Raw genomic sequence first — 23,185 nt, 5'->3', positions numbered from 1 at the left:
CATCCGTAACAATGACTACACAAATATTCATAAAGTAGAAATAACATAAACTGGGCTAGTATTTTAAAGCTAAAATAACACTGTATCCTTCTTCGAATACAACTTACAATATCCATGTAGGCTTCGGGATCCACATGTACATTATTGTGCTGCAAAGCATCTAGACATTGCATTAGAAGTAGCAGTGCAAAACATTGTAGGCTCATCTTCACTCTAGAAAACATACAAAATGGATTATTAATTGTGAAAGGATATGACACATCACTTGCACTGAGATTCACATTTTATACAACTAATAATGGACGACACTAATAGTTCCTTTTTTTTGATGTTAAATAACAGCCCATGTCTTTTTTTTCTTACTTTAGTTGATTAACACTGTTTAGGTTAGTTTTTCTTTTGCGGTATAAATTTTTTTCCTTTTTCATGATTTTTTTTCTATTTTTTTGTATATATTTGTATTCTGTATGATTGGGAGGTTTAATACCCATGTGTCAACTGGGTTTATATTTAACTATGTGAATTATAACAATGTAATCCCAATAACTTTGTATCAATACTATGGTATGTTTATCATCATGAAAGTCTGAGTCTGATGACAGACAAGAAATTACACGCTACACGGTAGCGTCGTGGTTAGCACAGCGCTTTACAGTACCAGCAGCCCGGGTTCAATTCCTGCCGCTGCTTGTAACGAGTTTGTACATTCTCCGCATGAGTTTCCTCTGGGTGCTCCCGTTTGCACCCACAGTCCAAAGATGGGCCATTGGTAAGTTAAATGGTCATTGTAAATTGTCCCGTGATTAGGCTAGTGTTAAATTGGGGGATTGCTGGGTGGCGCAGCTCGAAGGGCTGGAAGGGACCATTCTGCACCGTATCTCAACAAAACAACAAACAAGTTCTAGTCAAAAAACAAACCGATATAATAAAAAATTAAATTATTTCTATTAGTCTAAAAATAGATTCCCCTCGTCCCCCTTCACCATTTCCCATTTCCTTTTCCCTTTCTAATGTAATCTCCTTGCCTGCCCATCGCCTCCCTCTAGTGCTCTTCCTCACTGCCCCCCCCACAACATTTTTTCTTTCTTCCATGGCCTTCTGTCTCTTTCACCAATCAACCTCCTCCTCTTTGCTTCATCCCTCCCCCTCCAAGTTTCACCTATTGCCTGGTATTTCTCTCTCCCCTGCCCCCACCCTTCAAATTTACTCATTTTTTTTTCCTCCAGCCCTGCCAAAGAGCTTCTGCCCCAAATGGCAACAATGCTTTATTCCATAGATGCTGCCAGGCCTGCTGAGTTCCTCCAGGATTTTTTGTCTGTTGCCTAACATTTACTCTTTCCTGTTTGAGGAACTAGCATTTGAAATTCTGTTTACTATCTAGCTTTTAAGCTTTCTTCTCAAGAGGAAGGTGAGATAAAGGCACCATTACAATAACTGGGACACCAGTGCTGGAGTGATTGTGAACGCTGATCAAAGAGTGACACTTCCACAGTCGAATACAGTCCATGGAAAAGTGTGATAGGCAAAGCATGTAAAATGGCAAATAAATCTCATAATAATGTTAAATTATCTCTTACTACATGAAGTTTGCAACATTTCTGCAAACTTAAAGCAGTTTTGGGATAAAAAGGGATTGATTATCATCATCATGGTTTGGCTTTGCGAATGAAGATTTAGGAAGGGGGCCGCCCACGTCTGCTGCAGGCTCGCTGGTGGCTGACAAGGCCAATACGGGACAGGCAGGTCCGGCAGGTCCGGCCACAGCGGCCGCAAGGAAAATTCTGTTCTGGGTTTGGTGCTGCGGTGTCACAGTTCTTCGTCCTTCTCCTTTTGTCCTCAACGCCAGCTCTGCGTGTGTTCTCGAAGGAGGAGACAGACTGGTGAATGGTGTGGCGCCAGGCCTCATGATCGGAGGCTAGATTAGACCACTGGTGATAGTCAAAGTGACAGGCACCAAGGGATTTCTTCAGAGAGTCCTTGTACCTCTTCTTTGGCGCCCCTCTGAAACTGTGGCCAGTGGAGAGTTCGTCATACAGTACAATCTTGAGCAGGTGATGATCCTCCATCCTGGAGACGTGCCCTGCCCAGCGCAGCTGTGTCTTCAAAGCATGGCCTCGATGCTGGTGACCTCCGCCTGTTCGAGGACTTCGATGTTGGTGACAAAGTCACTCCAGTGGATGTTGAGGATGGTGCAGAGGCAGCGCTGGTGGAAACACTCAAGGAGTCGTAGGTGGTGACGGTAGGTGACCCATGACTCGGAGCCGTACAGGAGGGTGGTCAGTACAATGGCTCTGTACATGCTGATCTTTGTGCCTTTCTTCAAATGCTTGTTGTTCCAGACTCTTTAGTACAGCCTGCTGAATGCACTGTTTGCCTTTGCCAGTCTGTTGTCAATCTCTTTGGCGATCTTGGCATCTGACGAGATGGTGCACCCCAGGTAGCTGAACTGGTGGACAGTCTTCAGCTCTACCACACCAATGGTGATGCGGGGAGGGTGGTAATCTTCCTGACGTGTGGGCTGATGGAGAACTTCTGTCTTCTTCAAGAGCTTGGCAGCCTCTGCGAAGCAGTATGTTATACGCTGCAGGGCTGTCTCTGTGTGGGCAACAAGGGCAGCATTGTTGGCGAAGAGTAGCTCTTGGATGAGTTGCTCCAATGTCCTCGTGTGGGACTGTAGTCGCCTCAGGTTGAACAGGCTGCCATCGGTGCGATATCGGATGTAGACACTGTCCTCATCATCAAGGTCTGTGGCCCTTTTCAGCATCACTCCGAAGAAAACGGTGAAGAGAGTCAGCACAAGGACGCAGCCTTGCTTTACTCTGTTGCCTATTGGGAAGGGTTCTGAGAGGTCGTTGTTGTGTCTGACTTGGCCACGCTGATCTTCATGTAGCTGGATGACCACGCTGAGGAACTTTGGGGGGCATCCCAGTTGTTCCATGATTTGCCACAGACCTTCCCTGCTCGCGGTGTCGAAAGATTTAGTAAGGTCGACAAACCTCACGTACAATCCCTTGTTCTGTTCCCTACATTTCTCTTGGAGCTGCCTGAGAACAAATACCATGTCGGTGGTGCTCCTGTTGGCTCTGAAGCCACACTGGCTGTCTGGGAGGAGTCCTTCAACAATGATGGGACCAATCGGTTCAGGAGTACTCTTGCGAGGATTTCCCTGCGACAGAGAGAAGCATTATCCCTCGGCAGTTGGAGCAGTCGGACTTTTCTTGTTCTTATACAGGGCGATGATGACTGCATCACAGAGGTCCTGTGGTAGTTTACCTTGCTCCCAGCAGCAGACAAAGAACTCACGGAGTTTGATGTGTAACGCTGGGCCCTCATGCTTCCAAATCTCAGGTGGGATTCAATCAACTCCTGCTGCCGTGCCACTTTTCAGCTGCTCTATGGCCTTGACTGTCTCTTCTCGGGTTGGAATTTTGTCCAGTTCTGTTTTCTCTGGCTGTTGTGGGATGCGATGAATTGCTGAGTCTTGGACCCTGCGGTTGGCGTTGAAGAGAGTCTGGAAATGTTCTGACCACTGGTTCAGGATGGATGCCTTGTCTGTGAAGAGCACCTGACCATCTGCACTGCACAAGAGACTCCGGACCTGGTGCGAAGGGCCGTACACCGCTCTCACGGCTTCATAAAGCCCTCTGTAGTCACCGGTGTCTGCGGAAAGCTGAGTTCTCTTTGCGAGGTTGGTCCACCACACGTTCTGAATCTCTCGAAACTTGCACTGGAGGTTGCTGCATACAAGGCGGAAGGCTGCTTTCTTATCAGGACAAGACAGCAGAGCAAGGTGTGCCTGGTGGGCGGATCTCTTCTTCACCAGCAATTCTATACAACTGCTGCAAATAGCTCAAATCCCATCCCTCACCATAACTCTATTTGGCAAAGTTAGTAAACACTGCATTTATGTAACAAAGGTCAAAAGGGTTTTAACTTGAATGGATACAAATATTTCATCATGCATTAGGCCTTCTTACAGGCATGTTAACTTACAGAATGTTGAGAGGACGAGGTGGATGTGGAGAGGATGTTTCCTATGATGGGGGTGTCGAGAACTAGAGGGCAAAATTGAGGGGCGATCTTTTAGAAAAGAATTAAGGAGGATTTCTTTTAGCCAGAGGGTAGTGAATCAGTAAGATGGTCTGCCACAGACTGTGACGGAGGCCAAGACCATTGGCATATTTCAAGCAAAAATTGATAGTTTCTTGATTGGTTAAAGCATCAAAGATTATGGCAAGAAGGCAGGTGTACGGGATTGAGTGGGATTCAGGATCAGCCATGATGGAATGGTGGAGCAGACTCGATGGGCTGAATGGCCTAAATCTGCTTCTATGTCTTATAGGAACATTTTGGCAATATTTTAAACACAACGAATACAAATCTTCATTCTACTGAAAAAACAAGAGCCAAATCTCCAAAATCTAGTAAAAAAAATAGGAGTAAGGCTTCCATTGCTTATCAGTAACTAAATAATATTCACTGGTGTTATGTTTGAAAACAAAGCATGATAACATTTTTCAGCAATCACATACAAAGTACTGGCACATTCTGACATTACTAATATCGAAGTGTAGATTTGTTCTAAACAGTCAGAATCAGAATCAGGTTTATTATCACCAGCATGTGATATGAAATTCGTTAACTTAGCAGCAGCAGTTCAATGCAATACATAATCTAACAGAGAAAAAAAATAGTATATTCTATGACAGTCAAGATGTAGGACAATAATACTAGAACATGCCCTTTGGTCCAAGAAATTGTGTTGAACTAATTAAAGTATTAATTAGGTGCTTAACTAATACTTCTGCCTATAGTGTTCACATGCCTCCGTTTTCTGTACATTCATCTGCCTTTAATCCTGACGGTTCTCCTATCATAAAATACAAAGGGCATGCCTGAGATGGCCTTTGGAACTGGTACAGAAGTTACTCTACTTCCCTATCCTTTCTCCACAGATTTTTTACCCACAGATGTTTCCAGAAACATAGAAAAGAGGAGGAGTGAGCCGTTCAGCATTTCATGCCTCTTCTGCCATACATTGTGGTCATGACTGATAAAACATTTTAAGTCAAAAATCACATTCCTGCCTTCTCCTCATAGCTGTGGTGCCTCCTGTGCCTAGAAGTTTGCCTACATTGGTCTTACAGCCATTTGTCCACTATTGACAGCCTTCTGTGGTAGTAAATTCCACTGGTGTACCGCACTGACAAAATTTCTCCTTATCTCAATCCTAAACCTCTTGCCTTGCAAGCTCTCATTCTAGAAACATCATCTCTCAAGAATCATCTACTTGGGCCGGAATTTTGTTTGAATGAGACTCCTTCACTCTTCTAAGCTCCACTGAACACAAACTACCTGACCTCAAATCTCTCTTCATTCAGCAGACCCACCACCCTAGAAAGAATTTTCCAGTTTCTATGCCCATATATAGAGGACAAATTGGGCAGCAGATTATTCTAAGAAGCCACATCATTTTAGTTTAAGCAGGTAAAAATAGATTGTCTCTGGCTCATAATACTGTGAAGAAAACACCTCTAAAGCTCCCAACTGGCACTAGGCTAGATTCAGTTTAAGAGTGGAAAAGTAAATCTTCGTTTATCTGCAAAATAAAAGATAACATGGTAAATAGAACATGGCTATGATACTCAAAAGTAAAACAGCCAGCAGCAAAAGAGGAAGTTCAAAACAAATTTATTAAAGTTAACCTCAGATTCAGTTCCTTGTGGGCATTCACAATGTATACAAGAAACACAATAGAATCAATGAAAGACCGCACCCAACAAGACGGAATATTAATGTGCAAAACACAACAAACTTTTGCAAATACAAAAAGAAAAAATAACAACAATAACAAATAAGCAATAAATAGAGAACTTGAGATGAAGAGTCCTTGAATGTTATTTCATAGGTTGTGGGAACACTTCAGTGTTGGGCTGAGCGAAGTTGAGTGAAATTTTCTCTTCTGGTTCAATGCCTGATGGCTGAGGGGTAAAAACTGTTCCCGATCTAAGTACTCTTGTCAGCTAATGCCGATGCTTAGAACAGCACTTACTGCGGAGTTAATATTCTATTAACTCATCTAGACCCACCATCCAGACTAGAAACCTTGAGAAGTAGGACAGCAGTTTAATTAGATTTGTTCTTATCGGGGGAGCCCTCAACATCGGGGACAATCCCTCTCTTACTGCTACCATCGGGGAGGAGCTACAGGAGCCTGAAGACACACACGCAATGTTTTAGGAACACCTTCTGCTCCTTTGCCATCAGATTTCTGACTGGTCCGTGAACCCATGAACACTACCTCACTATTCTTGCACTATTGATTTATTTGTAATATACAGCCATTTTTTATGTCTTGCACTAGACTGCTGACAAAAAAAAAACAGCAAATTTCACTACATACAAGACCAATGAAGCAGTGGAGGCTACCTCAGTAAATATATTTAAGACAAGGTTTGAAAGATTTTTGCATAGTTGGGGAATTAAGTGTCATGTGGAAAAGGCAGGTAGGTGGAGATCAGTCCATGGTCAGATCAGCCATGATCTTATTGAATGGCGGAGCAGGCTCAACAGACCAGATAGCCCACTCCTGCTCCTATTTCTTATGTTCTTATACATCAGTGATAATATCACTGTTACAGAACCAGTGACCCCCCCTCATACCCCATCCATTATTTATTTATATACACACATTCTTTCTCTCTCTCTCCTTTTTCTCCCTCTGTCCCTCTGACTATAACCCTTGCCCATCCTCTGGGTTTTCCCCCCTCCCCCTTTTCCTTCTCCCCAGACCTCCTGTCCCATGATCATTTCATATCCCCTTTGCCAATCACCTGTCCAGCTCTTGGCTCCATCCCTCCCCCTCCTGTCTTCTCCTATCATTTTGGATCTCCCCCTCCTCCTCCAACTTTCAAATCTCTTACTCACTCTTCCTTCAGTTAGTCCTGACGAAGGGTCTCGGCCTGAAACGTCCACTGTACCTTTTCCTAGAGATGCTGCCTGGCCTGCTGCATTCACCAGCAACTTTTATGTGTGTTACCCCAGTTCAATTCTGCCACTGTCTGTACGGAGTTTGTCTGTTCTCCCCATGACCACGTGAATCTCCTCTGAGTGCTCCACTTTCCTCCCACATTCAATAGATGTACTGGTTAGTAGGTTAATTGGTCACACTGGTGTAATTGGGTGTGGGCTCACTGGCCCAGAAGGGTCTGCTACAGGATGTTATCCCTAATAATCAAATAAACCTTGTTTCTGATCAACTCTGGAATGGATGAAGGGTCTGATTCCAGTTGTACCTTCTAATCAATGACCCTTCCCATCAGTACACTGTAATAAACAACAGGAATTCTGCAGATGCTGGAAATTCAAGCAACACACATAAAAGTTGCTGCGTTCACCAGCAACTTTTATGAGTACAGTGTAATAGGTACTTTATCTCCCTCATCAGCTGGAAAACATTCTCTGGTATCCTCTAAGTAAACCAATGTACCATATGGACCACATCAGATAACAAAATTCCCAATTTGGTCAGGATTTAGAAGTGCACATCTCTTACTGGAGCATATTCATAGAATCAGTAGGTTGTTTTGAACTGGTAGGAAGATCTTTAACCAGTTATATTGAGTTGCTGACCTCATGTCACAATATTGCTCAACTAGACAGCAAACCAATGACAAGCACAAGGTCTCCTCGCTGTGGTGTGACAGAACTGGACCAATGAGAAGGACTGTTTGCTCCAATTGAAATGAGGCTGGATAGAGTAATCACACTTGGGGCAGCAGAAGGCAAGGGTGAAATTGCCTGACCCAGCAGTTCTTAAACAATGGCTTACAACACACTTTTCTGGTGGTTCAGACCAAGATGTGAGTTGTCTGGAAACTCCACCTTCCTGGAGCAACTGAGAGTTCGGGGGGTGGGGTTGGTTGCGGTGGAAGGAAGAGCTAGCAAAGGAAGAGAGTGTAACCTTAGATGAGAGAAGCTTCAGAAAGAGGTCAAAAGCAAATGAGAGGGCAAGAATGTATGGGGTGGGTGAGAGCACCTTGTTGGAGGGGAGGGGCGGTGGGAAGGCAATGGAATGAAGAGAGGGGAGAGTAGACAATACATTAGCCTGTTATTTCCTATATGGAAGAGTCCCAATTCTACTGCTTGGACTGAAAACCGGAGGTCAGCTTGGATAACTGTTCTCCCATCTGGTGGTAACTTAGTAGTCAACATAACGGCTCTGCTCTCACTTTCTCTCTCACCACTTAAATCCCAAATTAAGAAAGTGTTTTTCTTTACCACCACCAACCTCATAGTTCCCACACCCCGCACCTCCCATTTCTACCTTCTACCCAAGATTCACAAACCTGCCTGTCCAGGTAGACCCATTGTTTCAGCTTGTTCCTGCCCCACTGAACTCATAGCATCTTACCTCAACTCTATCCTCCCCCGCAGCTCAGTCCCTTCCCACCTACCTCCGTGACACCTCACACACTCTTGATCTTTTCAATGATTTCAAGTTCTCTAGCCATGAGCATCTTATTTTCACCATGGATGTCCAGTCCCTATACACCTCCATCCCCCACCAGGAAGGCCTCAAAGCTCTCCATTTTTTTCTGGACACCAGACCAAACAAGTTCCCCTTCACCACCAATTCCTCTGTCTCTGCCACATCTGCTCTCAGGATAAAGCTTTTCATTCGAGAATGAAGGGGATGTCCTCCTTTTTCAACGAAAGGGTCTTCCCTTCCTCCACCATCAACACTGCCCTCAACCACATCTCTTCCATTTCACGCATCTCAGCTCTTACCCCATCCTCCCATCACCCTACCAGGAATAGGGTTTCTCTTATCCTTACCTACCACATCAGCCTCCATATCCAGCACAAAATTCTCCGAAACTTCTGCCACCTCCTACTGGATCCCACCACCAAATACATCTTTCCCTCCCCCCCACTTTCTGCTTCCCACAGGGATTGCTCCCTATGTGACTCCCTTGTCTGTTCGTTCCTCCCCACTGATCTCCCTCCTGGCACTTATCCTTGCAAATGGAACAAGTACTACGTCTGCCCCTACACTCATCCCTCACTACCATCCAGGGCCCTAATCAGTCCTTCCAGGTGAGGTGACACTTCACCTGTGAGTCTGTTGGGGTAATTTGCTGCATTTGATACTCCCGGTGTGGTCTCCTGTACATCTGTGAGACCTGACATAGATTGGGAGACCGCTTCGCTGCCAGAACAAGTGGGATTTTCAAGTGGCCACCCATTTTAATTCCACCTCCCATTCCATATGTCTATCCACGGCCTCCTCCACTGTCATGATGAGGCCACACTTAGTTAGGAGGAACAACACCTTATATTCTGTTTGGGTAGCCTCCAACCTGATGGCACGAACATTGATTTCTCAAACTTCTGGTAATCTCCCCCAAACCCCCCTCTCCATTTCCCATCCCCTTTACCCTCTCTCACATCATCAATCAACTTCCCAGCTCTTTACCTCACCCCTCCCTCTCCAGGATTCAGCAATCACCCGGTAGTTCTCTTTTCCCTCCCCCATCTTTTAAATCTACTCCTCAGCACTTTTCCTGCAGTCCTGCTGAAGGGTTTCGGCCTGAAACATCAAGCGTACTTTTTTCCATAGATGCTGCCTGGCCTGTTGAGTTCCTCCAGAATTTTATGTGTGGTTTTCTTAATTATGACAGACACCGTGAAACCTTCTCAATCCACCCACATTCTCAGGCAGTATAGATTATGATTTATTGCTGTTCAGCCAGTTCATATATTAGTAGATGAGTTTAGACTTAAGGACCAGACAGTACTGAGTTAAGAATTCTTTGGTATTTAAGAATGCCCTGGTAATTGAAGGTTTGGGAAGGAATTACTGGTTATCTACATAATTTATTTTGATGTTATTTGGTAATTTAGTTTGCAAGGGTCTCAGGTAAGGGCAACAACTGTTTGCATTCTTTGGGATTATTCTGGAATTACAGGATTATGGATAGATGAAATTAACTAACATGAGAACCAGTCTTCAGGAAGAAAAACCTGCTCAACTTCAACTGAATCTTTAAAGCTATTAAAACTAATCATTAGCTGGGACCGATTAAACTTTTGCAGGAAAGGCAAGAGATTAATGATCATACTAATGAGTTGTTGCTGAAAACTTCAGGATGAGATTGGAAAGGTTAAGTCGCTGCCACTCAACGCGCAGTTCAGGACAGGTCTGTTTAGTTACTTAACGTGCTGGTTAGCTGTATATTCAGGAAGCTATCTCTTAATATTGTAACAAGAGAAGGATATTTTGGCTATCAAGAGTTTGTGTTTGAAAGGTTTCAGACCAGCCACCAGTATTGAATATTCAAAACAGTTCTGCCAGATGGGAAGTAAATATGTATGTAATTCTGTAAAGTTACCTGACAACACTCGAAATGTCAAAGTGGGTGATTATAGCCATTGTGACTATAGTTAATCATTCATTATCATTGTTTTTTTAAGAAAATAAAATAGTGTCAGGAGTGGATAACTGAACCGTGTAGCTCACTTTAGTCAATATAAACATGAATGTATTGAGTGCCTTTCAAGTTCAGGTTAGAGTTTGTCATCTGACTGTACATATATACAACCAAACGAAACAATGTTCCTCCAGACTACAGTGCATCCATAAAACATATCACACACCATTAATATGTTAATAAAATATAATTCAAAATGCACGCAGGGCACATCTCAGTTGCTCGCTGTTCTAGTGATGAACTTCCGTGGTGACATGGTATTCATTAGTCTCACAGCCAGAGGGAAGAAGCTGCTACCCAGTTTATTCGTCCTAGTCCTGATGCTCTTGTACGTCCTTCCTAACAGTAGAGGGTGAAAGAGGTTGTGGAATGGATGGTAGGGATCCTGAACAATGCTTTGGGCCCTTCGTCTGCAACACTCCTGGTAAATGTCACAAATAGGGTGGTGAACTGTCCAAGAGGCTTTGGTTACACATGGTGAAGAAATGCCCCACATCCTTACCTAGAGACAGACAAAATCTTAGTCAGAGAAGAGAATCTTAAAGGAAAATAGAAAGACAGAGGCTAAGAAATTTATGGAAGGAATTTGCAGATACAATAGGGCATTTTAAGAGATTCTTCCATAGGTATATGGAACTTAGAAAAATAGAGGGTTATGCAGTCGGCAGTTTCTAGGGTAGGTTTCTGTGGGCCACAGGGCCTGTACCGTGCTGTAGATTTCTATGTTCTATGTTCAGGGTCCAAGATCCTTTAAACTTAGAGTATAGCTTTCAGAAGTAAAGTGAAGACATATTCCAGAGAGCAGAAATGAAGTAATGGTAACTCTGAGGGACATCGAGCTGGAGGAAGTCATAGAGTTATAGGGATGAGCAATGCCCTGAAGGGATAAGATTACAATACAATGGTACTTCGGCAGCATTAACCAGTTGATAAATAAGGGTGAAGGGTCAAAAGTGGTTGGATTGCCTCAAGTTTAAGGTGAGTAGACAAGACAGTAGAGAAATAATCACATCAAAAGTTTACAAAAGGAGAGATAAACACTGTAATTGGGCTTTTCTAGAAGCCAGTCAAAAAATGCCACTGTGATTGAAAATGTGTTCTGAAGCTTACATTAGTGATGAACATGACACCAAGGCTCAACACATACTTTTGTCATTGACAGTAGTAATGTTGGTGGCGAGGGAACGGAGTTGTATTGATCTGGATGGAGTTCATTTGTGATAACCCCTCGACATAATCAATTACTATGGCCAACGTTCAAGGTACAGAATTGATTGGCCACAGAGGTGAAGTACCACAACTGCCTGGCAGTTAGGGAACTGTACCCAGCAAGCAATCAGTCTTCAGAACATATGGGAGAAATTTAGGGGGATATCCCTGTAGGTAAACTGAATCAGTGGTTTGTTCCTTGGTTGATCCATGCCCAGGTAAACGTCTGATGTGCAGATATACTGAACCCCGGCTAATGAAGGTAGGTATGCCATACTCCTCCTTCACTTGAGTTACTGCTTTCAGGGAGCTGTGGATTTTCACCTGACATCATTGCTCCAAGGGTCCTTCCACGTGTGCACAATATACTTGCCTCTTATATTTGACCTCCCAGCATGGGGAGCGTCATAGAGTATGCTTCACAGCAGTGGTCCCCAACCTCCAGGCCACGAAGCATGCAGCAGTGCAGCGGTAGCCAGAGCACACCCAGCACATCTTTAAGAAAAAAAGCCGAAATAAACAAGCTAATTAATCAGGTGCCGCCCGGCACGTAAATGTCGGCCCAGATCAAAGGTGATTGCCGATTTCACTTGCTCTGCACGATGTTCACTCCTCTTTCCAGGGCACTGGAGCCTTTAGCTGTTCCATTGTTTGGTCAATTTAAACGCCAGCCCAGACAGGCTGAAAAGACAGGGCTGTCAGGATCCAGGTGACATGCTGAACCTACACAAACATCTAATAAAGTATAGGCGCTGCGGTGCTTTCTTTGTAATGACAGTTACGTGCTGGTCCCAGGACAGATCCTCTGACACTTTAGAGAGAGAGAAAAACATCGATCCTTAATGCTGCAGAATTTAAAGTTATTGACCCTCTCCACTTCAGTTCCTCTAACGAAGACTGCCTTCTGGGCGGCACCTAATCAATTAGCTTGTTTATTTCGGATTTTTTCTTAAATATGTGCTGGGTGTGCTGTGGCTACCGCTGCACCCCTGCATGCTTGGTGGCCCGGAGGTTGAGGACCACTGCTTCACAGCACCCATTGTAAGATCAAGGTTTGATTCCCGTCGCTGTCTGTAAGGATTGTGAATGTTCTCCCTGTAACCCTATGGGCTTCTTTCAGGTGCTCCATTTTCCTCGCATATTCCAAAGACATACGGGTTAAGCTTAATAAATTGTAGGCATGCTATATTGGTGCAGGAGGTGTGGCCACATCCTCAGGCTTCTCAGCACAATCCTCACTGAGATGATTTGATGCAAACAACACATTTCACTGATGTTTCAATGAACATGTGACAGATAGAGTTAATCCTTAAAAAAGCTTGAAAGCTCAACACCTCACACCTATCTGGATTAAATTCTACGTCATTACTCAGCTCAAAATTTCCACCTGATCCATAACCTGCTGTATACTTTGATGATCTTCCTCACAATCTACAACTCTACCAATTTTCGTTACAATACAAGCTTATCAGACCACCTATCTTTTCAATTAATTTTATATACATAACAAATGTACGTTTGTATATTCATAAGAGTAAAGTCCTGCAACAAGTATTGTTTTTTCCCCACGTGTGAAGTGCCAAGGATCCTAAATCATCTCTGACTCATGATTTTCAGGAATCATGAACAATCTTTCCCCAGAAGCAGCAGGGATCACTGAGCCATTCCTTGGGACAGTTCTCAGCATCTGAACTCCTCAGCCAAACTGCGTCAGGGAACCAGACCATCCCCTGGGACAATTTCTTGGATCCTGAACCATCTCCCGTAGCAGAGCTGGTGATAGCGAACTATCTCCCCAGGCAAGGCCAGTGATCCTGAATCATCCCATCTGGCAATGCCAGGCATCCTGAAACATTCCCCAAAACATTCTACCCTACAGCCACTGCATAAGGGTCCTGTCAGTTTAAGTCATGGTTAAAACATTGCATATGCCATTGGTAGCCAATGAAAGCAAATGTCAACAGGACCATTTAATAATCATTACACAAGAGAGCAAAAAATTAAGATCTAATAAATTGTGCTTGGCATCATACTATGGCATATTGGAGTTATTAAAATTTCTAAAATAAGTTTTTTGTTCTAATTCTAAGTTAGTTCACAAGTTAGCTTACATAAAACTGGTTAAACTAGTTTAGTTATGCAAATACCAATGTCAAGATGCTGACTACAGCTCAGCATTTAACACCATCATTACTAAAGTCCTGATCAAAAAGCTACTTCTAGGCTCCTGTACCTCCCTCTGCAACTGGATCCTCAACTCCTTAATCAGAAGACCACAATCTGTCCGGATCGGAAATAACATCTCCACATCGCTGACAATCAACACTGGCGCTCCACAGGGGAGTGTGCTTAGCCCACTGCTCTAATCTCTCTGCACGCATGACTGTGTGACTAGGCATAGCTCAAACAGCATCTATAAGTTTGCTGATGATACAGCCATTGTTGGCAGAATTTCAGATGGTGGTGAGAGGGAGCACCGGAGCGAGATATACCAGTCAGTTGAGTGGTATCGCAGCAACAACTTTGCACTCAGGATTACAGAGCTGATTATGGGCTTCAGGAAGAGTAAGATGAGGGAACACAAGCCAATCCTTGCAGAGGGATCAGAAGTGGAGAGAGTGTGCAATTTCAAGTTCCTGGGTGTCAGTATCTCTGAGGACCTAACCTGGATGCAACATATTGATGCAGCTACAAAGGAAAGCAGGCAGCTATACTTCATTAGGAGTCCGAGATTTGGTTTCTCAACTACAACACTCAAAAACTTCTACAAATGTACCGTGGACTGGCTGCAACACCGTCTGGTGGGGGGGGGGGGGGAGTGGGAGATCGAAGTAAGTTTCAGAAACTTGTAAATTTAGTCAGTTGTATCATGAGTACCAGCCTCCATTTATCAAGTGGTGGCGGCATTGGAAGACAGCATCCATCATTAAGGATTCCACCTCTCAGAACATGCCCTCTTCACATCAGGAAGGAGGTACAGAAGCCTGAAGGCACACACTCAGCGATTCAGGAACAGCTTCTCCCTCTCTGCCATCTATTTTCTAAATGGATATTGGACCCATGGAACACACACAAAAAGCTGAAGCCACTCAAAAGGCCAGGCCCAAAATGTTGACTGTACTCTTTTCCATAGATACTGCCCGGCCTGCTGAGTTCTTCCAGCATTTTGTGTGTGTGCTACTTGGATTTCCAGCAACTGCAGATTGTTTCTTGTTTGATATTGAACCCATGAATACTACCTCACTACTTTTTTTATTTCTGTTATTTTGCTCTACTTATTTATAGACATATATACAGTATATACAAAATGTAACTAATTTTTCCCTCTATATTTATCACGCATTTCATTGTACTGCTGGCATAAAGTCAACAAATTTCATGACATAAGCTAGTGATATTAAAGCTGATTCTGATATAAAATTTTTAAAAATCTGGAAATCAATAGATCATTTATCAACATGATACTAGATGTGAATGGGGCCTTTTTCCCAATTCTGTCAGACTTCATGATCTTTATTTGTAAAATAGTATGGAGTAAAAATATGCAGCAAAATACTAACCTTTCCAAAGCCAGTGATGATTTTTGCTTTGAGAATACATTATTTTTCTAGGCAGCTATGATACTGGGAATTTTAAACTTTAGGTAATGCAGTAAAACTGTGCACTCAGAAATAGTTTTTAGTGGTAGAAGAATTGATAAGGTACTTCAATTTAACCTTCAGAAGCAGGATTTCTTAAGGCAGCTAAAGAGGAGGGAAGGACTTAAAATTGTGCTAAAAGATCATGAGATTTGGGTAGTTTCTCCATATTTACTTAACATAGATTTGTTTAGAATATAATGTCTGATTAACGATGGGATTTTTAGAGATGAGGAGTGGTGTTGATAATTTCAGTATTTGATGTGTATATGAATTTTAAGAGGAAAAAGTCATTGATAACAAAATGATCAAGAAAATAAAAGCCCATAGGATCTCATTACTAATCCAATTTTACATATAAACAAAGTGGGCTCATTTTGTTTTGTATCATTCTTGGGGTATTTACACTACAATATTTCACGCAGATATGAAGCCTAACGTGTTGCTGGAAAGATGCAAATCTACCATCTGTTGGTGGTAATAACGTTTTTTTCATTAGAATAACTCACTTGCCGTGTTGTGTGCAGTTCTTATGACTACGGGAAATGATAGGAAGGCGTTGGAGAATATTAGCTACAAGGAGGTGTTGGCAAGTGTATTTTCTCAGGATCAACTAACGGTGGATGAGGGACAGCTTCTTAGAAGTATGTCAAATTATAAGAGGCACAGATAGGGTAGATAGTCAAATCCAGAGAGCATAACTTTAACGTTCAAAAGTTTTAAATGAAATTTACAAGTGAAGTTATATCTTACAGAGTGTCTGGAACGGGCTGCCAGGGAGATAGTAAAAACACATATGATAACAAACTTTTAAGAGGCACGTAGACACACTAACAGCAAAGTAATAGGACCATTTGATCGGCGCAGACTTTGCCGAAGGACCTGATCCTACGTTAATAACCGCTTTCTGGGGTTCCCATTACTAACAGTGACAGTGCGATGTCACTAAAAGTTATCCAAATACTTAAACTTTTCTAGAAATTAATACAACTTTCTGCCCGCAGAACAACACAGCCGAACAACTCTTACCGACAGGGAAGCGACGTATCTTTAGTGTGTGTGGAGTGGATCGAAGCGCCGGGACTCGGAACAGCAGCAGTCACACACGGAAGGAACAGGGCGAGGTGCGCTCCTGCTCGTACTCTCACGCTCGATCAGGCGTCACGCCATAACATGACCAATCAGCGCACGCTGGGTGTTTCCCCTTTGTTTACGTCACAGTCAGGCACTGGCTGGTGTGGATCACTGTGTGCGTGCTTCAAATTATACAAACCAGATTATGTTTGTACACCTAATACTACACAGAGCGTTCTCCACAGCAGACAGTACACAAGACTGCCTGTGTATCTTGTGCTGTAACGAGGCTATGCTTGTGCAGTTATACTGTATACAAGACTTTGAGTCTGCACCTATATTTTGTACCCAAGGATTTGTGTGTGTTTCTAATCCACGTTGAATAACTGTGCTCAGTTATTCAGTTATTGAGAAACAGAGCTGAATAGGCCCATGGAGGCCAGCAACCCCGGATTTAAATCTAGCCTAATCACTGGACAATTAAAACTAACCTACTAACTGGTATGTCTTTGGAACGTGGGAGGAAACTGAAGCACCAGGAGGAAACCCACACATTCCACAGGGAGAACATACAGACTCCTTTCAGATGATGCCGGAATTGAACTCCGAACTCCGACGCCCCGAGCTGTGATAACATTGCACTAAACGCTGTGCTACCGATGCTTTGCTGCCACTCGACATGGACTGAAACGGCACGGTGTCAGGACCGGAGGCGGGCATCTAACTAGTTCTGCTCCGTGACTTTTTACTCTGCTCTCCTTGGCGCTGAGGCTGGGGCAGTGTCATGCCATGCCACGCCACGCCTGCTCTGGGCTTCGTGGCAATCTGCCTCTGTGTGATAGACTGAGAATGAGACCACTGGCCTACTCCGGCTGCCCCGGCTTCGGGTTTATGGACTCCATTTCGTTCCCAATTGCTAAGCCTTGCTTTATCGTTTGCATGATTTGATTTGATTTTTTTCTCTGTGAATTGGGTGTTGGCCTTTTTTAAATTGGGTTCTTTCGGGCTTCTTCCTTTGTGGCTGCCTGTAAGCAGACAAATCTCAAGGTTGTATAATTTATACATACTTTGATAATAAAATGTACTTTGAACTGGCATATGTTTCACGGCAGCAACACAGTGCAATACATAATAAAAGAACTGTAAATTACAATTATATATATATATACAGCTGAAGTCAAAAGTTTACATACACCTTGGCCAAATACACTTAAACTCAGTTTTTCACAATTCCTGACATTTAATCCTAGAAAACATACCCTGTCTTAGGTCAGTTAGGATCACTACTTTATTTTAAGAATGTGAAATGTCAGAATAATAGTAGAGAGAATGATTTATTTCTGCTTTTATTTCTTTCATCACTTTCCCAGTGGGTCAGAAGTTTACATACAATTTGTTAGTATTTGGTAGCATTGCTTTTAAATTGTTTAACTTGGGTCAAATGTTTTGGGTAGCCTTCCACAAGCTTCTCACAGTAAGTTGCTGGAATGTACTTCCATTCCTCCAGACAGAACTGGTGTAACTGAGTCAGGTTTGTAGGCCTCCTTGCTCTCACATGCTTTTTCAGTTCTGCCCACAAATTTTCTATAGGAAACATTTTGTGCATTTCCCATTTTTCTGTAGTGCTGCTGCATCCTTTGAACAATATAATCTCTAACAATATTGCAATGGTCAGTGCCAGTTCTAATGTTAGGTTTCTTTTTGACAGTAGTCTCTTTTGGGTGCTTTGGATATGCATGCCACATACAAGCCTGTCCCTTAATGTATCAGAAAGTTCATCTCTAAAGTCACAGTACTGGGAAGGTTTGCACTGTGCTGCAATGTATTCAAAAATGCTTTCATCCTTTGACTGGTGACGTTGGTAAAATCAAAATCCACCAGCTATTACCAGTGGTTTAGGGCTCAAGTGATTTTGTAAAAGTGTAACAATTACGCCGAATGTCTTGCTTTCTGGCTTTTCAGTGGTTACTAAGTTGCATAAGAGACTGTACATTCTAGCACCCATTAAGCTAAGAAGCGTGGGGGCTTTCTTATCCTCATTTATGTTGTTCACATTACAATACAGTTCAACCCTCTCATTAGCACTATCAAATTCATCAACTTTCTGGACTAAAGCCATTGTCATATTACTGTCATTTTAACTTTGCTAGTTGCACGTCTTTCACTGTGTGCTATGCTGTATCTGTGCGTCCCTTTGTTAGCATCTATGACAGCCCTCGTACTATTTCCTCTCGTTGTTTCATCCCGCAACTGTCAGTGCAATTTGTGATATTTTCTGACATTCAGGTTTGTGCTCATCACCAGTTTGTTGTGTCTGTGCAACTACATATCAATTAGATAAAGGAAGATGGCTTTAACTGGTGTGTGTGTGTGTGTGTGTGTGTGTGTGTGTGTAAGAGAGAGAGAGAGAGAAAATGAGTAAGCAACAGATCAATACGCATGCATAGACATCAGCCCATGTGTAGTACTAAGGGGAGTTATTGCTCTAAAAGAAATAGATCCATATATTACATTGCTTAGAGTGAACAGTTTTTAAACGGCAGCAGTTGTATGTGGTTGTGCTCAAAAAGCAGTGATTTTGCTCAATGATAGTTGGTGAGAAATAAGCAATAAGAGCATTTAGAACTGTTTTGTTCACTGCAGTTTCAAGCATTCAAGCTAAGAGATGCCAGAAATGGCTGGAGTGAAAATGAAATGATTTCACTACTTCAACAAGTTAGTAATTATGTAGAATTTGAAGGTATCAACAATAATCTTGAATGTTACAATGAAAATGAAGATTTGAAGGATGCAATTGTCAAAAGCATTGTATGAAGGCAGTCTATTATCTGCACCTGGTGTCTGTGCTAATTTTGTTCATTTACAGTCAATCAAAAGTGTACACTAGATGAATTCCTCCATCGATAACTTATTAGGAATTAATATGCAGTTTTATAGTACAGTAGTATCATTGGTAGTATTCTACAAAGTTCTGTACTTCATTTAAATACATAATTTGTTTTTCAGTTAAATGGTAGTTTGTCTTTTTTATACCTTTTTAACTATTTCCATGAAACTTCAAGTAATTGGGGCAGCTGCTTGATTGGGCTAAAATGTATTGGTCCCAATAAGTCCCAATTAAGTGGAATCCACTACATTTGCATTAAGGAGCTGGTACACAAGTATACCTCATAAAGTTCAAAGTTGAAAGTAAATTTATTATCAAAGTACATTTATGTCACCATGTACAACCTTGAGTTTCATTTTCTTGCAGGTATACTCAATAAATCCACAATGGAATAATAACCATAACAGAATCAGCGAAACACCACACTAACTTAGGCATTCAACCAGTGTGGAAAAGACAACCAACTGTACAGATATAAAAAGAAAGAAATGATAATAAACAAATAAGCAATTAATATCGAAAACTTGAGGTGAAGAGTCCTTGAAAGTGAGCCCATAGCTTGTAGGAATATTTCAGCGATGGGACAAGTGAAGTTATCCCCTTTGGTTCAAGGGCCTGATGATTAAGAGGTAATAACTGTTGCTGAACCGGGTGATGTGGGTCCTGAGGTTCCTGTGCCTTCTTCCTGATGGCAGCAGCGAGAAGAAAGCAAGAGCTGGATGGTAGTGGACCCTGATGATGGATGCTGCTGTCCTGCGACAACGCCCCAAGTAGATGTGCTCATTGGTGAGGAGGGCTTTACCCGTGGTAAACTGGGCCGTATCCACTACTTTTTGTAGGATTTTCAGTTCAAGAGCATTGTTGTTTCCATATCAGGCTGTGATGCAACCAGTCAATATGTTCTCCACCACACATTTAATGAAGTCTGTCAAACATTTTAGATGTCATGCCAAATCTTTGCAGACTCCAAAGGATGTCAAAGTGCTGCCGTGCTTTCTTCGTATTGCCCCTTCAAGTTGACCTAAAAGATAACCTGCAAGATGATTTAAGTCAACCTTTGTAATTGTAATTGCAAAAGTGGCCACAGAGTGTAGTTCTCCAATCATGGTGGCGGTCTTATGATATAGTGACAGAGGAGATGTTGGCTAGTAGGGATTTCTTTTACTCAAATACATAGTGAGAATATGGAACTAGTGAGGACACTTTTAAGCTGAATATTATGGAAGCACTTAAGAGGAAGCTGGATAAATAAATGCAGGGGAAGGATTAATGTTGGAGGAATTTGTGTATGAAAGCTTCACTCTAAATCTGGGATTCACATGCGGCCCAGGTACCCTCTTAGTTTCAGCTCAGACCTGGACACCACACAAGCTGTGTTCAGTTTCTCTGGAATAAGTCCATTTATTCATGCCTGTTACACTGTACACTGGGGAGCACTTGAGTGAGAGCTCAAAGTTAATCCACTGATCAAATAAACTTCCAGCAATTTGTAACAAGGTAGTTACATACAGTTTTCACAATTTCAGTTACCCACTTTTCTTTGTCGTATTTGATCTTTGTTTTATTTCTGCAGGGGTTATCTCTGACTGCCTGACAATTAGGACTTTGCCTTTTTACCAGGCAGCCATTTCCCTCACTCTCCTAACAGCTGGGTTCTCCAGTTTATGTTTTTGTCCTTCTGTGGTAACTCATCTTATCTCAAGATCAGTTCTCTTACCCTGAGCTATATTCCATCTGTTTATCTCTACTCCAGCTAGCTATGGCTAATAATTTAAATGTTTCCCTGATCTAAGTGGCACCCTGTGTCTTTCAAATGACTTTTAAGCCACCTCCACTAATGGGCTATTTTTTCATCACCCCTTTCTAACTTGTATGACATTTAAATTGGCCGAGTTTGCATGCAACAAGTAAAATTATAACAATATTTTTATATATCAAAATAAATTTTATTCATAATAAAAATATTTATGGGAATAAACCACATAATGCCTTTTCATTCTTATATTCATAGTCAATATGTTAAGTAGTGTTCTATTACATTCCTTAAATCCAAAGGACTGTTGCCACTCATATGCCACTCTGGGGTGGTACACTAGACCCAACCTGGACCCTCCCTGTGCAGTAGCTAAAAACGCCTGTATTGTAATCCTCTCCATCTGCACCAAGCATCAGTAGTGTCCCTCAGCACGTACTCCTGCAGCCTGAAATGTGCCAGTCGGCAGCATTCTCTCACAGACATCTTGGTGTGCTGGGAGACCAGCATGTTTCAGTCAGGCCAAAGGGCATTTTTCACCAAACTGATGATCTTCCAGCAGCACTTGATATGTGTGTGTGTGTGTGTGTGTGTGTGTGTGTGTGTGTCCCCATCCGTCCGTCCGTCCCTGGGTCAGCCCAGAGATCAGAGAGCCCACTGTCACGCAGCTGCACAGGATGACCCTTGACACAGGTGCTTGCATCTTTTTACAATATGGGTTGAAAGATAAATTTGAGGAAGGAAGATTGGGTGGTGTGTGAGTAACTGAGATACACATTTAAGGAAGAGTGAATTTTAAGAGATCGTCTATGCTTGCTAAACAACATGAAACAGAATTGGGAAGAACCTGGAAAGCCCCCAGTTTCTATCGTGACATTTCTCAGTTTGATGAGGAAATAGAGACAAAAATGGAAAGATCAACAAGAGTTCAGTATTTTCGCTTGTATGATAAACAATAAAGATGGTGAGTGTGTTACAATCCTCATTTATTATTTCCATAGTACTAAAATGAGGTTTAGCACTGCTTTCAAACTTGCTCTACTGTGGACGGATTACAGGGAAAGACTAGGGTTCTCAGGTCAGCCTTATGCAATTCCTAACAACATCGGTAGTGTCCCTCAGCACGTACTCCTGCAGCCTGAAATGTGCCAGTCGGCAGCATTCTCTCACAGACATCTTGATGTGCTGGGAGACCAGCATGTTTCAGTCAGGCCAAAGGGCATTTTTCACCAAACTGACAGAATTTGACAAAAGACCCCATTTATTATAAAGTACTGCTAATACATAGTAAATCATTATGCATTAATTATGAATTATTGGTTTAAGTTGGAATATCAGTAAGCCCAATTGTAGTTTTCCTAGAGCACTTTTAACAGGCCTGATCTCTTGTCATTGGAAACTAATCCACTCTGAGGGGGATGTGGGAACTCCTGCTACTGCTAGCGAGGGAAATAAAACACAAAAGATTACCTAGGATGTAAGGATGCAAGTTCCTTTGTGGCAGAATCCTGATCAATTCAGGATGCTTGGTAACTCTCCTGGTGTACACAGCTCCCAGCACTTTTCTTATGAAGGCTTTTACCTGATTCTTCAATTATCCTCATCTGACACCTTTCCAACACAATGCTCCAACCCTTTGTTGTGCAGAGTAATGCTTCTGACATTGTTTCGGAAAGGATCTTCAGAGCATTAAGTTATGTCATAGTAGTAGCACAATCACTTTAGAGTACCAGCTGGGGTTCGACTCCTGCTGCTGTCTGTAAGGAATTTGTATGTTCGCTCCGTGACATGTGAGTTCCATCCGGGTGCTCCGGTTTCCTCCCACATTCCAAAGACATACGGTTAGGGTTAGTGAGCTGAGGGCTTGATATGTTGATGCCAGAAGTGTGGCTGCCCAGCACAATCATTGCTGAGTTGATTTGATGCAAATGATGCATTTCACTGTATTGTTTTGATGTACTTGTGACAAAAAAAGTGAATCTTTGTATTGTATAAATTTGGCTTGCATTTCCCTGAGTTTCAAAGACTGAAGGGTGATATGTTTGAGGTGCTAAAATGCGTTGATAGAGTACAGAGTCATAGAGTCTAGACTCATAGTCATAGAGAAGTACAGCACAGAAAAAGGCCCTTT

At 42.4% G+C, this 23,185-nt stretch overlaps 1 protein-coding gene across 1 annotated transcript in view; it reads right to left on the bottom strand.

The window, feature by feature from the left end:
• The window catches only part of lipf (lipase, gastric), a 64,430-nt gene extending 47,953 nt beyond the window's left edge, over positions 1-16,477 (bottom strand). The window contains exons 1-2 of the mRNA XM_072239254.1: positions 16,370-16,477; positions 108-213 (exon numbers count right to left, since the gene is read on the bottom strand). Of these exons, the coding sequence (XP_072095355.1) occupies positions 108-206 (99 nt within the window). The 5' untranslated portion in view covers positions 207-213; positions 16,370-16,477. The remainder of the gene's footprint in view (positions 1-107; positions 214-16,369) is intronic.
• Between the last annotated feature and the right edge of the window lie 6,708 nt (positions 16,478-23,185).

Source organism: Mobula birostris, chromosome 21 (genome assembly GCF_030028105.1).
Source record: "Mobula birostris isolate sMobBir1 chromosome 21, sMobBir1.hap1, whole genome shotgun sequence".
In the NCBI taxonomy this organism is placed as follows: domain Eukaryota; kingdom Metazoa; phylum Chordata; class Chondrichthyes; order Myliobatiformes; family Myliobatidae; genus Mobula; species Mobula birostris.
Note: the sequence above shows the minus strand (reverse complement) of the source record. Positions and strands in the feature narration are given on the sequence as shown.